At 47.4% G+C, this 17498-nt stretch overlaps 1 protein-coding gene across 1 annotated transcript; it reads right to left on the reverse strand.

The window, feature by feature from the left end:
• Positions 1-1400: 1400 nt before the first annotated feature.
• On the reverse strand, positions 1401-9134 carry LOC127296803 (uncharacterized). Its single transcript, XM_051327028.2, has 3 exons — positions 8323-9134; positions 3715-4022; positions 1401-1931 (listed from the first exon to the last, which is right to left on the reverse strand). The coding sequence occupies exons 1-3, from the start codon at positions 9030-9032 to the stop codon at positions 1582-1584; spliced, it is 1368 nt and encodes a 455-aa protein (XP_051182988.1). The 5' UTR covers positions 9033-9134; the 3' UTR covers positions 1401-1581.
• Between the last annotated feature and the right edge of the window lie 8364 nt (positions 9135-17498).

The raw sequence follows: 17498 nt of genomic DNA on the forward strand, positions 1-17498 counted from the left end.
AGGAGCTCCACTGGACGGAATATACACAGGAGCGCGTCAAGCCATCGTCCGACTTCTGCCGTCGCAGCTTGCCACCAGACACGCTCCTCAATCCAGGCCGCCCCAGATTACATCATGGTGGTACATGCCGGCAAGGACATGATCGTCTTTGGCGGCCAGCCACGCGCACGCACAGCTGAGTGGGCAAGCAGCAGTCAGCAACAATAAGCAGAAGCAGATTTGGCACCGTGGCGGAGAGTGCAGATGCAGTATACTGAGTATACTCCATGAAATACTGTAAATTTAGAAAGAGGGGACGTGCCACTATCACTTCCCCTACACACTCTCTGCTCTGAACCAACCCTAATTTAGATAACAAGCAGCATTCGGCTGACTCCGAGAAACAAAACTGGTGATGATATGGCCGTATGGACATGACAAACACGGCAGAAGGAGCACTAGGACACACAGCGATACTGCTGCACTCACACCAACTAGGAATGCCGGTAAAACCAGAACTTGCACCCTGCTGGAGAGTGGACATGGACGAACACTGTCCAATTGGAAAGAGATGACGTGCCACTACCACTTCTGTCATATGCTATGGAGCCACAAACAGGGATGGAAATGGAAAACCTTGGACAACAGCAAGCATTCAGTTCCAAGAAGCAGAATGGGCAATGGCATGGTAAAGAATAATGTACAGAAAGCAGGAGAAATACATATCTATGCTTAGACTCACACTGGCAGAATTACCACACGCCAAGGTTTCAGTTTACTTGTTCCAATCATTGACCTATAAATTATTACTCCATACTAACTTAATATTCTTTTGAGGTGTAACTAATGTCTGATACTTCAGCTAATCTCTACCTACTTGAATGTGCACCTAAATTTCAATATTAACAACGAGCAACTATGATAAACATGTGCATGATTCTCTGCTAATCTTTGAACCTTGTTTGTTTCAGCACCTAACGGTCAAAGTGGTGGAACAAAATCACAGCTGCTCCTAATGCAAACATGAAATGAACAAAAATGTACTAACAAGAACCAGAAGGCATATAGGAGGCTTTACCATCTAGTCCCATGCAACAGATTGCCGCGAGCCCTACTCAAATGTAAAGGCCAGTAAAAAGTGGACAACCATCCAAGATTGATATAGTAGTAGTACCAACCTAATGCAAAAAAAAAAAAAAAAAAAAAAAAGGCATGTCGCATCTTCACTTTCAATATTCAATCCACGGTGCTAAGATAATTAGGTACCACTACCAGGCGCACAACAGACGAGACAAACATCACGCTTCATATTGGAGACTGCTGATGATCACATACATAACTAACAATTTGGAAGGATAGTTATACTCTTCCAGATAACCATTCAATCAGTGAACAATGGATGCCTGCCAGACACACCTTGGTGAAAATAAATCTCAGGAATAATTATAACGATTATAAGCATCCTACGAGCAGGTATTGTACTCGAAGATTTTGGAGCAAAGCTGTACGATGTTTCTATGAAATCCACATTGAAGGTACGATACACAAGTTTTGATGCAAACTAAATAGACTGACAGGAAGGTGGGCATTTTTGCAAAGAGACTAGTCAGATGGGTCAAATTCGTTTCTGCTCTTGAGGGTGGCCCTTTTCCTCGAATCTGAGTCTAATTCATCCAGATCAGATGAAATTGCTAGGTACCCATAAAGGATCCTCTTTTTCTCACCCCTGTTATCGGTCTCAACCAGCAAAGGGCTTGTATCAGGATCTAAAGAGTGAGTGGCTTGTACCCGTGACCAACCTACACGTCCATGATCTTGCCTCTCCAGGAACTCAGCAAGGCGTTCAGCCTCCTTCAAGCCAGCTGGATTGTTGGCAAACTTGATAAGTGTCTGACCAAGATGCCCTTCCTTTCCATACAAGGACTTCGACTTGCCACCAGCAAACCCTAGTTCTGAAAACAAAGATAGATGACAACACAGCAAATATTACTGTGCTGTATACGGCATTGCTACATAAATATGTGCTCAACAGAGCAACAGTTGCATAACTGGGAACAATACTTCTCATGTGGTTTCATTTCTCAATGCCTAAGTGCGGCTCAAAAATCAATTCTAAATTGCACAATCAACATTATTGCTACATAAGATATTTGGTTTAGATAGGAATGTGAACCCCAAATATAATGCTATAGTCTACTCTTCCTATAATACTATAGTCTACCCTTCCCCTATTTCCAAATCTTAGTAAACACAGTCAGCACCATACTAAGCAAAATTCTGGGACAGGTCAATGTGAATAGTAAAGAGTGGCAAGAAGCCACACTTGTGGTAACCAAACAAACACTCGACTAAGCGTGTGTCTGGTTCAGGTCACCAGGTGGAATGTAATGAAACGGTACTGCACCTGAAGGTCGTTCTGGTGTTTGGTTGAAAAATAGAACAGAGCGAGGTGGTTCCTCAAAAAAAGAATATTCCCTCTAGATCCAAAATGCTAAAGCCACCCAACACCAGATCACCTCCTCTATTCTCTTGTCAGTTGCCACACTTGTAAAGGCACTCCACACTTGCTCACCTCTTCTATTCCCAGAATCTGCCCCATTCTGCTCTTCAACCAAACACAGGAACAGAACCAACCCATTATATCTTTAAGCTCAAACCAAACACAGGAATGGAACCAACCCATTCCTATGGAATGGAACCATGACACCAGATTCTACTTGGTTCCCAAACCAAACACACCCTAAGAATTGTGGGATGCCTAACTGTAGGCCTGACAGGCTTAGGGGGAACCAAAAAGCCCAAAGAAACATAGTGGGAGTATGTGGTGCTTTGCAGACTCACATATCAGAATGTAACATGATACATGAATTTGAAACCAGGGTGCACAAACTAATTTCGCATGGACAGTGCAATAACTTGCAGTCAATATAGTACTCTATGCATTAATTGCTTTCCAAGGGATGCATATGCAACGAAATCCATCTAATGAAGCATTAGATGCCAGAAATCTTTTGCAGACTAACAAGGCACACGAGATACTCCACCACTCCTGCAGAGATCAAGCTTGCAAGAGCGCAGTATCATGACTTTAACATTCTTCGGTAAAAAATAATCTAACACTATGGAGCTACTGCCTCAGCATGTCCAATCAGCCAAGACAGTTCTGCTCTATGACCCAACAAAATAGAATAACCGCATGACCCTCACCCTGCCTAACAAAAGTTATGAACATACAAGATTACAAGTTCATATCAAGTTAGCTACTTGACACAAACAGTCAGCTTTGTCAACCTTGCCACATGACAGTGACGCACTACAGGCCTAAGATAATAGTAAGCAGACTGAGGTCGTATAAAAATGAGAAATATTCCTTCTCAAATCCATCAGTTTGACAGCCTATCCAATGGTCATGTACATTCAATTCTAATAGACCTAACATAAAAGGAATGCTCTAATGATATTGAAGTGGAAGTGAAGGACCAGGGTGATGAGCCATTAAAGCGTCATTATATAAGTTTTTTTGTTCCTTTCTATGTGATGGGCCACAAAAGTGACACTATAAAAGGTTTTTGGTTCCTTTCTACGTGATCCAATGCCCCTGTACTTTTCTGCATAGATGTGATGAAAATGGATACCAAGCACATCGAGTGCAAATAAGAAACCTCTTATGTGCACTTATCCAACCAACTATGGAACTGTTCACGTTATAAGTCAGAGACTGCAATATATACATACCTGCAATCTTCTTATCCATTTCTTTGTTCCCTAAACCCTCAGAGCGTCCATCTTTCTTCCTCCCATAGGCAGTGTTACGAATGATAACAGTTGGCGGCCACATAATAAGGTCCTCCCTACTTGCTCGAACAAGGTCAGGAGGTAATGATTGGTATGCCTTAGAATTATCAGGGGCTTTTGTATAATCCCATCCCATAAGGACGCATAATGCCTTGTGTAAACCAAGATGATCAACATATGAATCAGCATTTGGTGGGTTGTAAGCATGCATGACAAGCCCATGCACATCAGCGAAGTCCTTAGAAGACCTGGAATTGTGCACATTGACCAGACATGATCACAAAAAATTAGGATGTGGTCAACGAGCTGAAAACTACCAAAATAAATGTAACCGTGACAAACTTTATATGACAAGCAGCAAAATATATCAATCCCACATGGTCCATGAGAAAGCATGAATGGGATTCCAATGGTAAAGAAGAGGCCATGGGCAGAAAAGAGTAGAGATGTTTGTTCATGTTCACTAATTAAGTAACCTACTGGCTACTCCAGCTGGCACTGTGTGATGTTGCCTACGACGCAGCAGGGCAGTGCTGGAGCTTTCGTAGGACTAACACCCCACCACACACACAGAAAGGCCATGAGGTTATTCTGACTATCCCTTAGTAATTGGCCCATATTTCCACCACCCCAAATGGGATGTACCTTCTACCATGCATACATAAGGAGCGGTTACAACCATGTATCGGCCCACAAATGAGACCAACTCATCCATTTATCCCCTAGACTCGCCAACCGCTAAGCTTGCCATTTGTACAGATCACCCTCTCTAAGTTGTACACACGCGCAAGCGCATTCACTTCTGACTGCTGATTAGAATGAAGGGTAAAAGAGGAAAGTTGTTCTATCAAAGGGTTTTGATGGAACCTGTGTGTAGGAAAATCCTTGTGAACATGTTAGGAAAGGTAACCATGCAAACGACCAGTTTGTAGAACAAGAAAAGTGAGCTTTCGAGATGGGATGATTTTGCATGAACTATGGAAAGAGATGAAGATTATCAAGATATACCATATGGAGTATAAGATATGGTGAGTCTGAACAAACATCACAAATGGAAACCAAGGAGGATATGCAAAAGGAAATTTGGTCGTGTCTACCTTTTGTCCTTTTTCACTTCTCCTTCACAGTCAAAATATATTAAATGTAGTTAAGTGGAGATAAGATGACATTCACGGAGTAACTATTTACTGCCCTAATACCCTTTGGACGAAGGAATAATTCATGTTGCCATTTGAAGGGCTGACAGAGCCTTCTAGCCATCTACTAGGATCTTATTATCAGTTGGTCACTGGTGACCAGTGGGCCCCGTGCTTTCCCTAAAACACTCCTCTAATATATAGATGTAATAAATTAGCTATAATTACATTTAAGAAGTAGCAAGACAATTAAAATGTGCTAGTTTTGTTGAATATACTATGTTTTTACATGCAAATTGATTATAAACCAGCTCAAGCAGGAGGTTGTAGGTTTAAATTTCAGACGGACGATTATCATGGCCCATAGACCTAGAGCGAACAACCTATCTGGTCCATGTTTACTCCAGCCATGTTGGCCGAATCCAGGTGTAATAACAGATAATAGTGGTGCCTCTACAACGATGATATCTCCAAGTCCCCGCTGAGATAAATTATTTTTAAAACAATTTATCATGGCCCATAGACCTAGAGCAAACAACCTATCTGGTCCACGTTTTCTCCAGCCATGTTGGCTGAGTCTGGGTGTAATAAATAATAGTGGTGCCTGTACAGCTGCGATATCTCCAAGTCCCCGATGGGATAAGATTATTTAAAAAAATAAGCAGCAAACAAATAATATTTTGATAGAATAATAACAGCTATTTCTCTATCGCCTTACCTACTGCAAAATCACTATGTCATGGTTTACCAAACTATCCATAGATACACCTAAAAGGTACAAGCAAAATATTCCATTGCCAACATTGTTGTCAATTGCTTTGAGGTTTGCCTCTTGGATGGGAACATGTCGTACGGTCGTACAAGCCTATTTGGGCTTACCATTTCAAGATGTTTTTTATGAAATTGCAATAATATAATCCATTGGTTCACAGCTCTATTACACGTACGTGTTCTCACAGACCCCTCCCGACATGAATTGTAGCGATGACATGTGTAAGCAAGCATTCAAACGCAATATCATTAGAAAGACACACAAACGGGACATACTGGCCACACGCCCGTTCATGTCTCCATTTCTGTCCCACTATCCCATCCTCCCTCACAATTCTCAAAAAAAAAAAAAACTTGCACTTAGTACCCCGCCACGTAGTATCAAGCTCCTGACCATACTTCTAAAAGACGGAGGAATGATGGTTCAGGCTCTAAATTCATCGATTCATTGGTCAAACCACTGGTTCACCAAATATGAAACTGGTTCATGAAAGTACAAATATGTCCTAACTTGGGATTATACAACAAAGCAATCAGGTCTAGTTGGTTAGTGGCGAATGGAGTTCGGACCTCAGTGAGTGAGGTCGCGGTTTCAAGTCCCACCCACGCACCGAATTTCGGCGGAATATCAAAAGAGGAATCCCCTGGCGCACTTGGTTGTTTGACTGTCCTAGTTTTGCTGAATCAGATGGTCAGACTGGGGTTTCTCCAGTTCATATGCTTAAATGGTGTTCTTACTGCACCAGAAAGGACAGGCCACTCGTTCCAGGGTTTTCTAGTTGGGTCGTGGCTCAGTTCAGTTTTTATTACTATGTAAGCAGCATGTGTATACAACATGAAGCTGTGCATGCGGCAGTGAAGCAGTACAGCTTTGGCACTACTCGTACACAGATCTAAGGCAAGCGCCGCATCAGGGCGTGAGGGATGGCACCCGCAGGGTATGGGTACGGGTAGAGCCATCCCATACCCGTACCCGTCGTCTCCAATATTACCCGTCACCCGTGCCCATACCCGCCAACAGGTATAACATTTTCCCATACCCGTCACCCGGCAGGGTAAATGGGTACCCGCGGGTAAAAATACTCATGCTTAAAACACATCAAATTAATCAAAAAATATGACATGAGGTGAAGCGATCACAAATAGGGTTGTAAGCATCACTAATCTACCAACGATTGTAAGACCAAGAAGCGTGAGGTTCAACCCTAGCAACATGAAGGCGTGATTAGGAGTAAAATTAAGTACTTTAGAATATTAGAGCGGCTCATTTGTCTAATTTAGATGGGTAAATGGGTACGTGGGTATGGGTTCTACGATCCCATAACCATACCCGCTCTACCCGATGGGTATAATATTTTTCCATTTACAAACCCATGGGTAATATTTTGTCCCATACCCGTACTTCTATTGGGTTTTTACCCGGCGGGTACGCAGGTGATGGGTACCCATTGCCGATGCAGGGTGCTACGAGGTCTGCTCCTACTTGCAAATCACTCAAAACCATAGTTGACCAGAATGGATACAATAAGAGAGAACTCAGGTAGTACAGAATGTAGCCTCTGCTGAGCTGCTTTGGGTGGTGGAATGGTACATTCCGGCTGGCACAGGATTCAAACTAGAATAACACAAACAACTACTATTCGTAGCCAACAAAGAAGCATATTGTACCAAATCTCTCTGAGCAGTATCAGCAAATAAGTAACTACTCATCTGAGAAAAGTAAAGCACAATAGGCAGTATATATATTGTTGCAGAAGAGTATATTCCACAGTATGCTGAATCAGAAACACCACACAACATGTAGCTCTGACAAAATGAAAGGAAATTCATAACTTCCAAGCTCTGCAACGATAGTCTAATACCCAAGTTTCAAATAACAGCAAGAAGTTTGATTTTATATGCCACACCTAGAAGAGAAAGCCTCGCGGTTCTCTCGTGATCACGAACGTAAAATGCCACTTTGCTTTGAGCTTAAGTGGGTAGAAAAGAAACAGCATGAATCACATGTATTAGCCCAAGGCATGCTCACAGATATACGCCCGGACAGGAAAGGAGCACAAAGCGATTGCAACAATTAAATGGTCTGGTATAATATGATGATACGGTAACTCTCCTCGCTTGAGAAAATAGAAACTTCAATAACTGAAACCAATTTTAGGAACCATAATGGCATAGGCATTGCACCTAGTAGCACAGCGCAGAAAATCTATCGGCGCACTGCATCAAGTGCATTTCAATTCCAGGCCTGAACCAGATGAAATGGAGGCAATACCAAAGCTAGAATTCCTTACAACTAGTACTAACTGACATCTAGAAAAATGAACAGACAACCAGTTGTCTTGCCAAATAGACCGCGATTAAATAGCGCGCAAATCGAACAACATAGAAATCTACGGCGCACGAAACTATTGGTTAGCATTCGTGCAGCAGGTCTCTCCAGCGATTAAGACATACACATGATATAGGCATACAGTATCACTGTCAGTTTAGGACAATATAAGAAACAGAGAGCAAAGACATACGAAGTCAGAGCGTAAGAAGGAGCTCGACAATGGAAAGGAACCAGCACAGAAACCTGGCTACAATCTGCACAAGAATGTTCCCCAGGAAGAAAGTGACAAGCAAGGCAGGATCACCAAACCTGCCGCAGGGGAGGCACGGGACGCGTCCACCTTCAAGGTAGCTCCGCTTCTGCGCGGTGCTCTCGTTGAGCATCTTGGAGTACTTGAGGAACGCCTTCCTAACCGCCTGGCGGTCGACGGGAGGCGGCGCCTGCGAAGGGTGGTGCGGCGCCTCGAACCGGGGCTGCTTGGGGTACCTGGAGAAGCCCTCGTCGGGGTCGGCGTGGTGCTTGCGCTTGGCGTCGTGCGGCGGGAACTGCTGCTGCGGCGGCCAGGCCTCGGGGCCGGCATGGAGCGGGAGATGCGCGGGCGGGGGGAAAGGGGCGGGCTCGAACGGGTAGTCGGGGGGCAGGGCGAAGTAGGTGCGCACGGTGCCGTCGGCCAGCAGCATGGTGCGGCGGTCGAGGTTGTTGAAGCCGTACTGCGGCGGCGGAGGCGTCTCCGCCGGCGGCGGCGCGCGGATGGCGGCGGCGGGCGAGGGTGGGTTGCGGGCGAGCGGTGCAGGGGGGTGCCGTCTGGCGTTGGAGGAGGGAGTGGGGGTCGGGGTGCGGCGGGAGGTGGACACGCCCTTCTCTCCGGCGGAGCCGGGTGCGGCGCCGGCGGGTGGCGGGCCCCAGCGCGACTTGCGGGCAGCCATGTCGGCGGGGGACTTGGCGGAGGCGGAGGCGGAGGCCGGCGGCTTGGAGGAGGCGGAGGGCTTGGCTGCTGGAGGATGATTAGGGTTCTTCATCGCTCGCGACTGATTTGGGAATTTCGGGGATGGGATCGGATTCGGAGCATCGGAGACGAGAGGGTACCCAGTTCTATTTCTACCGTTTCTAATCAGAGCAAAGCGACGAAATTTCTGGATTGACTTTTTTTTCCTTTTTTTTGCGAAACACTTATTTGTGGACGGAGGGAGTAGTGTGTAATCATCCTTGTAAACTCAGGCACACTCTATCCTTATAATTTTATGATCTGGAATTGACAAAGTCACCACACCGTGTCTCGCTATAAACGAAACATCGCCTCCCATCAAAGAATGTTCTGCTTTTGTAACACAACGGAATGTTAAACTTAAGGTTTGAACTCTAATTGCTGAGGTATCACTGTCCTCTTAACTATTCAACCACATGTTGATTCTCATCTTGCCTAGATTGAGTCCCCTAAGGTTGCAAAGCTGCACTAGATCTATCCCACTTTGTAGTCCGGTCAAGTAAATTGTATTTCTGTTATCACCAGAAATTGACCGAGTTAGAGGTGGGCCGCGATCAAGATGGATTTGAAGAATATACATGGAGGAAATACGTGAATCGGCCTGTTATACAAAGTTTGGGCTAGTTGGCCCGTGTATCTGTAATATAGTAGGATACGTGTCGTTTAGGTAAAATTTGTCTCGTGTACGGTGGGGATTATTCCCACGTTAGAAAGTCCCCTGGACTATAAATATGTATCTAGGGTTTATGAAATAAACAACAACCAACGTTCAACCACAAATCAATCTCGGCGCATCGCCAACTCCTTCGTCTCGAGGGTTTCTACCGGTAAGCATCATGCTGCCTAGATCGCATCTTGCGATCTAGGCAGCACAAGCTTATGCTCGTTGTTCATGCGTTGCTCGTACTGAAGCCTTTTTGATGGCGAGCAACGTAGTTATCTTAGATATGTTAGGGTTAGCATTGTTCTTCGTATTACATGCTATCGTAGTGCAACCCTTGCATATCTAGCCGCCCTTACACCTATCTTAGGTGTAGGGGCGGCACCCCGCTTGATCATTATTTAGTAGATCCGATCCGTTACGGTTGCTCCTTGTTCTTCAAGGATTAGTTTAATATCTGCAATAGTTAGGCCTTACAAAGGGTTGGAGGATCCAGCGGCACGTAGGGTGTCGTTTGCTAGTCCTAGACAGGATGTTCCGGGGATCAACCTCGTGTTGGTTTTTAGGCCTTGTCTAGGATCGGCTTACGATCACCGTGCGTGGCCGCGAGGCCCAATCGTGAGTAGGATGATCCGATTATGCGGTGAAAACCCTAAATCGTCGTAGATCGCTTTAGCTTTATCTTGATCAAGCAGGACCACCATATATTCGTGCACCTCGTACGAATCATGGGTGGATCGGCTCCTTGAGCCGATTCACAGGATAACCTGAGAGCCGATCGAGACTCGTATTTAATGTTTACGTGTATGTCATGCAGGAAACTAAGCGAGGCATCTCCATCACCTTCCTGACCAGGTATAGGTCAGGTGGCACGCCCTTGCATCAGCATCGGACGTGTGTACCAGAGGCTTTGCGGGCCGTCGCTCGGAGGGACCAGGGGCGGCCGCAGCCCTAAGTTGTTCCCGGCTCTCGTGTTGTCCGTCGCTGCCCGCCGGTGGGTTTTGACCGCAACACATTCTGGCACGCCCGGTGGGACAAGCTTCATCATCAACCACATCGCCATCTACATCTGAGATGGCGGACGGCACTCCAGTCACGTACGAGGATCTGACCGACGAGCTCAAGAAGAAGTATGACGAGGTCAAAGCCATCCTCGGAGCCGACCTCATCGGCTCTTTCCACAGAACCCGTTCACATGGCATCAGGTGGAAGGGGTTCTCGCCTGATGGTGCACTCGATGGGATAGACCTCTGCCCCGTCGAGAAGAACGCACCGGTCCCTACGTCGGAGATCAACTACTTGGTGGCTCACTCATTGCACCGTCACTCGAGAACCTGGTGAACACTTTGGAGCGTGTCGCTCTCCGGGTGATCCAGGAGATCATGAGCACCAAGATACTCTCCGTCGGGACCAGCTCTCGGGACACACCAAGGAGAGATGCCACTCCGATCCCGTCCACCGCCGCCATTTGCGTTGGCAGCACCAGAAGTGCCGAATTCACCGGCATTCGTCGTCTACAAGATCGGTGGTGACCCTAGTGACTGCCAGTTCTTGCATGAGGCGCCTAAGGAGATCCCTCACGGGTATATGTGCACATACGTGCCGGGCTGCGATGTAATCGGGCGCTCACAAACCAGGCCGCGACATCGGGGACTTCGGGAAAGCGGGAGGAACGTCGACAACGGATCTTGAGAAGCGAGACGTGGCTAACTAAATATGCCACCCCGACGAACCTCCGAGCTCAGCTCCTGCAGTTGGCTCAGAGCTGGAAAAGCAAGCATGGCTGGCTAAGCACGCCACCCCGACGAATCTTGAGTTCGACTCTGCAAGCCAAGACCGCGGATCAGATCAAGACGATCTGAGGGACCGATTCGGCATGGTGCCGAAAAGGAGGACAATCGGCTATTCCAAGCCGTACTCGATGAATACGAGTTGGTCCCGCTACCACCCAAGTATCGGCTCCCTGACTTCTCCAAGTTCAGTGGATCGGATGGTTCCAGCTCCATCGAGCATGTGAGCCGATATTTGGCACAGCTAGGAACGGCCTCAGCGTCGGATCCACTACGCGTGAGGTTCTTCGCACAGTCCCTCACGGGATCGGCTTTCGGGTGGTACACTTCGTTGCCACCGGACTCGATCCGGACTTGGAAGCAGTTGGAAGAACAGTTCCACATGCAGTTTCACTCAGAAGCTTCCGAGTCTGGCCTTGCCGATCTAGCACAGATACGTCAGAAGCGTGGAGAAACTGTGGCAGAGTACATCCAGCGCTTCAGAAATCTGAGGAACCGATGTTATTCGGCTCGTGTGACTGAAAAGGAAGCAGTCGAGTTAGCAGTGGTGGGCCTGGCCTCGCAAATCAAGGACATGGCCTCTCAAGCAGACTACCCTTCACTGGCGCACATGGTTCAGAAACTGTCAGCATATGAACAGCGCCATCCAGACTTGTACCAGGACAAATTCAAGCGTGCGGTAGTCCTGGTTGAGGCAGATGAAGATGAAGGCTTTGCGGGAGACCAAGAAGTAGCAGTGGCTGAATGGACTCGGGGGGCAACCCCCGTGTCCTGCAAATGGGTTAAGCCACCAGGTCCGCCCAGGGGGTTTGATTTTGATGTGACCAAAACTGAGCAAATTTTCGACCTCCTGCTCAAGGAGAAGCAGTTGAAGATACCCGAAGGTCTCAAATTCCCCACGGTACAGGAGCTGAACGGAAAGCCATACTGCAAATGGCATAACTCGCTCTCCCATGCCACCAACGACTGCAGGGTGTGGCGTCAGCAGATCCAAATGGCGATAGAACAAGGACGTCCGATTTTCAACCAGTACGCCATGAAGGTCGACACTCACCCCTTTCCCGCCGTTAACATGGTGGAGTGCACTTACCCTGAAGGTTGCCAGCCAGGATCCTCGTTCAGCGTCAACATGGTAGGACCTGGGCACCACTCTGGCAAGGATGGAGACGAGGGCAGCTGCTCTCGTAGCAAGGACACAGAGGAGGCCGCTCCACGTGATCGGCTCCGTCATGCTGGGGAGCGCTACGTCACAGAGGGAGAAGTGAAGAACATAAGATATCAGCGACCCCTCTCTGATCACCTCCTCAACAAGTATGTGAGTCAGTATGACCAACGCCGACGATCCAGAGATGATGATGAAAGAGATCGTCTGGCTAGAGAAGCCAGAAGATATCGTCGGCATGATCGCGATGAGGAGGAGCACGAGCGCCGTGCCAAAGGAAAATCAAGGGAGCAAGACGACAACGATAGGCACTGGGACTGCCCCTTCTTCAGACACTGCTGGGATTCAGGAATGAGCCGATTGCCCACAATCGGCAATTGCCCAGAATGCAACCAGAAGAAGAAGGAGGAAGCCAACGTGTCCGTGTTCAAACGTCTAGGGCCTCTCCCAACACAAAGCGAACGCGCGGAGTCCCCTCGGTTGGAAGATCTCGAGGATTCAGAAGACGAGGGAGAAGAAGAAGAAGACAGGTACCACCGGCCAAGGTGGTGCCCTGATGGGCTCAGCCGTTCCCAAAAGCGCAGGGTTCAACGATTACGCGGCTTGGAGGAAGCCGAAAGGTTATACCTGCATACGCTAAGGAAGGCGCGACCTGATCTGGCTGCGAAAGTTCAGCGGACCCTGGATGAAGAGGGTCGTCCACGGAAAATGGAGTGGCGCCCCAAGCAAAGGAAAGCCGATGATGAAACATCGGCTGGCACAAACATGGTGCTCGTCCTTCCGACGAAGCTTAGTGCTCCAGGATTAAACGACACACTCAAGGTGGACGACAACGAGTGCATCAACATGACAAAGGATGAGGTTGGGCTGGTCCTATCCACTGGCTTGACCGAGTAGCAAAAGCAAACCGATGAGCAAATGCGGCGAGGCCGATCCTTGGGATCGGCCCCCAAAGGTATATGAAGGAAAAGCACAATGCCTTCATTGAACGCCTCAATCAATATGGAGGCCGATTCCAGCAATCGGCCAAAATTATCTTCACCACATGTTCTGCTTACATGCAACGTCGATCTACTGGGCAGCGGTTTACGTCGGCTGATTGAGTCAGGGAGAATCAACATTGGTCCTACCAAAGCCGACGTGCAAATACGGTGCCTTGGCTAGACTACAGAGCCGATATCTGCGATTATTCGTCGCCGGCTCGGGGGGCACCTAATCAGATGAATATGTGCAGATGAACATATATGCATTGAAATATTGGGGGCCGATAGAAAAATCGGCCAGTAAAAAAAAAAAAAAATTAGCATCGCTAGCATCGCGATATACAGCCGATGCAAGGGCATCGACTTTAGAACTAAGGAACAAAGCTGATGCACAGTCATCGACTCTAGTACAGTTACACAAGACCAAGACCTACCGGCTATGTGCTCAGGGCTCACATTTTCGCCAAAATGGTTTTCAGTTCGGCCTCAAGAACTTTTGTTTCCTTGGAGGGAATGTACAATGAGAAGCAGCCTCGGCTGCAATGAGCCGACAACCCTTTTCGTCAGTTAAGCTGTTGGTGTTTCATCTACGACATCGGCGTTCAGTGGAAGAAAGCTGATCAATGAGGGCAAGTCTGGTTGACTCTTCATGGTGGCTATCTCGGATTACCAGATTACCTAAGGTCAAAGCCTTCTTGTTTGATCTGTGCATCCTCGCCGGTATTCTCGCCTTGATTAAGGCTCGGGGGGCAGTTAACTTGGTAGATGCTCTGTCTTGGAGCCGATTGGAGTTGCATCGGCTGACCCTGCATCGTGATCTTCTCTGGAAGCAGTGAGGTGTTGCAGAAGAAGACTGCTAAAGCTACGGAGAGGAGCCGGAAAAGGAGGCCGTCGGCTTTTACAGGTTTTGGACCGTCCTATTGCTGCAAGAGAAGGAAAGAGACTGGATTCTCAAAATAGCCGATGAATAGTCATCGGCTATGGTATTGCGAAAATTTATGGTCAGGTATCAAATCGCAGGCTGGATTTGAGAAGTACTTGGCTGACGGTCCAATCGATATTTGAGTCCGGCTTCATGGGCGTCTAAAGGAAAAAGAATCCGATACGTTGCTATCGTTCTTGATGTGGCAAGCGGAAGGATTGAAATTGGATTAATTGAAAGATGAATTGAAAGAACAATTTCCATTAATTCAAAGGAGCGGCTTTACAAGAAAGAGCCGATGGCTCTCAAAAGAGGGATCTGGTGCCTAGTGCACCGCTACTACTAGTCCTACTCTACTAGTCGTCGCTGTCCTCATCGTCGCCGTCGTCGATGTCGTCGGCGCTGCTCCCAGGAAGTTCCTCGTCGCTGCTGCCCCAGCCCTCGGCCGGAGCTTCGTCTTCCTCGTCATCATCATCGTCCTCGCTGTCCGCCCAGGAGCGGAAGCGCTTGGTCGGCGGGTACCCGATGGAGGAGGAGGATTCATCCTCCTCCTCTTCCTCCTCGTCATCATCATCGTCTTCGCTGTCCGCCCAAGCGCGGAATCGCTTTACCGGCAGAAGCTTAGCGGGGGAGGAGGGGCCGCCCTCCTCTTTTTCTTCTTCTTCCTCTACTTCTTCCCCCTTCCCGTCGGGGGAGGTGGGTTTCACCCAGGGATGGAGGTCGTCTTCACTTTCGCTTATCAGCTCCCCTTCGATGAGGAACTTGAGGTCCTCTTTCCCATCGGTCAGAGGCAGGTCGCCCTCTGGCGCATGATCGGAGTTCCACTCCGGCTCGCTCGAGGAGAAGGATTGGAGGGAGAGGCCGGAGGAGACAGAGGAAGAGGAAGACATTGCTACAGGGGAAGAGGGTTTTTTGGTGCCGATAGCTGGAACAGAGGAAGGGGATGAAGTGGGCTAACCAATCGGCACGGTTAAATAATAAGGAGCCTGGTGGGGATTTAATGCCATTGCAGTTTACGAGGAGGCGATGCCAAAGCTATCAAATTTGGCAGAGAAGCTGAGAAGACAGAACATCATGATGAAGGATACTGCAACGGTTCTGCTCTGCCACGACATGACCCTTCGAAGGCAAAACAGAGTGGTTTTGAAATTATCATTATCAAAACCAGGGGGGCATGTGTTATCACCAGAAATTGACCGAGTCAGAGGTGGGCCGCGATCAAGATGGATTTGAAGAATATACATGGAGGAAATACGTGAATCGGCCTGTTATACAAAGTTTGGGCTAGTTGGCCCGTGTATCTGTAATATAGTAGGATACGTGTCGTTTAGGTAAAATTTGTCTCGTGTACGGTGGGGATTATTCCCACGTTAGAAAGTCCCCTGGACTATAAATATGTATCTAGGGTTTATGAAATAAACAACAACCAACGTTCAACCACAAATCAATCTCGGCGCATCGCCAACTCCTTCGTCTCGAGGGTTTCTACCGGTAAGCATCATGCTGCCTAGATCGCATCTTGCGATCTAGGCAGCACAAGCTTATGCTCGTTGTTCATGCGTTGCTCGTACTGAAGCCTTTTTGATGGCGAGCAACGTAGTTATCTTAGATATGTTAGGGTTAGCATTGTTCTTCGTATTACATGCTATCGTAGTGCAACCCTTGCATATCTAGCCGCCCTTACACCTATCTTAGGTGTAGGGGCGGCACCCCGCTTGATCATTATTTAGTAGATCCGATCCGTTACGGTTGCTCCTTGTTCTTCAAGGATTAGTTTAATATCTGCAATAGTTAGGCTTTACAAAGGGTTGGAGGATCCAGCGGCACGTAGGGTGTCGTTTGCTAGTCCTAGACAGGATGTTCCGGGGATCAACCTCGTGTTGGTTTTTAGGCCTTGTCTAGGATCGGCTTACGATCACCGTGCGTGGCCGCGAGGCCCAATCGTGAGTAGGATGATCCGATTATGCGGTGAAAACCCTAAATCGTCGTAGATCGCTTTAGCTTTATCTTGATCAAGCAGGACCACCATATATTCGTGCACCTCGTACGAATCATGGGTGGATCGGCTCCTTGAGCCGATTCACAGGATAACCTGAGAGCCGATCGAGACTCGTATTTAATGTTTACGTGTATGCCATGCAGGAAACTAAGCGAGGCATCTCCATCACCTTCCTGACCAGGTATAGGTCAGGTGGCACGCCCTTGCATCAGCATCGGACGTGTGTACCAGAGGCTTTGCGGGCCGTCGCTCGGAGGGACCAGGGCCAGCCGCAGCCCTAAGTTGTTCCCGGCTCTACTGTGTTGCCCGTCGCTGCCCGCCGGTGGGTTTTGACCGCAACAATTTCATAATTTATTTAAATAAATTAGTCTAGCTTAAATGAATAATGCTTTTGCGAACCCACGTGGGATGCGGCTTGATGCACTTAAATATGTGTTCCGAATTTATGCCAAAGGTTGACAAGGGGGCATAGAGATCCTAGTGGACTAACAATTACCTCGATTCTCTGTACTTACAACCCAATTATAACTTCTAGCTATCATGGCTTACGAATCAAATCAAACGGCGGAAACACTTTTCCTAAACACTCTTCCCTAGTTTCCCTTTACCGTAATTGAGAATAATTCAGTTATAAACCAACACACAACGCATATGATGCACGAATCACAATGCTATAAGCCAATTCTCAATTGAGCGAGAACTGGCAAAATTGTATTTCTAATGGGTGCTACCGGTGATTTCAACTAAAAATAATCTAGTTTCAGGTACGGAAATATATCAAAATAGAATTTGGTAATATTCCAGATTTAGATTGAACTCTAGCAGATTTAAATGGAGTTATGAACCACTATTAGTGGATAGAATTTTAACCACAAATTAATGTCATGTAGAATTTTGTGTTAACTTGTTTTACTTTGAGAAAATTTCTTAGGTTAAGAGTAATGGCAACACTCAAGGTTGTGACTTGTGAGCACCTTATCCGT

The sequence above is a fragment of the Lolium perenne genome, chromosome 4, assembly GCF_019359855.2.
Source record: "Lolium perenne isolate Kyuss_39 chromosome 4, Kyuss_2.0, whole genome shotgun sequence".
NCBI lineage: Eukaryota > Viridiplantae > Streptophyta > Magnoliopsida > Poales > Poaceae > Lolium > Lolium perenne.

Coding starts and splice junctions, on each gene's coding strand:
- LOC127296803 (XM_051327028.2), bottom strand. CDS start 9,032: ATGAAGAACCCTAATCATCCTCCAGCAGCCAAGCCCTCCGCCTCCTCC. Junction 4,023..8,322: donor CCGTGCCTCCCCTGCGGCAG/GTTTGGTGATCC, acceptor GCACAATTCCAG/GTCTTCTAAGGACTTCGCTG. Junction 1,932..3,714: donor AATGGATAAGAAGATTGCAG/GTATGTATATAT, acceptor CTTTGTTTTCAG/AACTAGGGTTTGCTGGTGGC.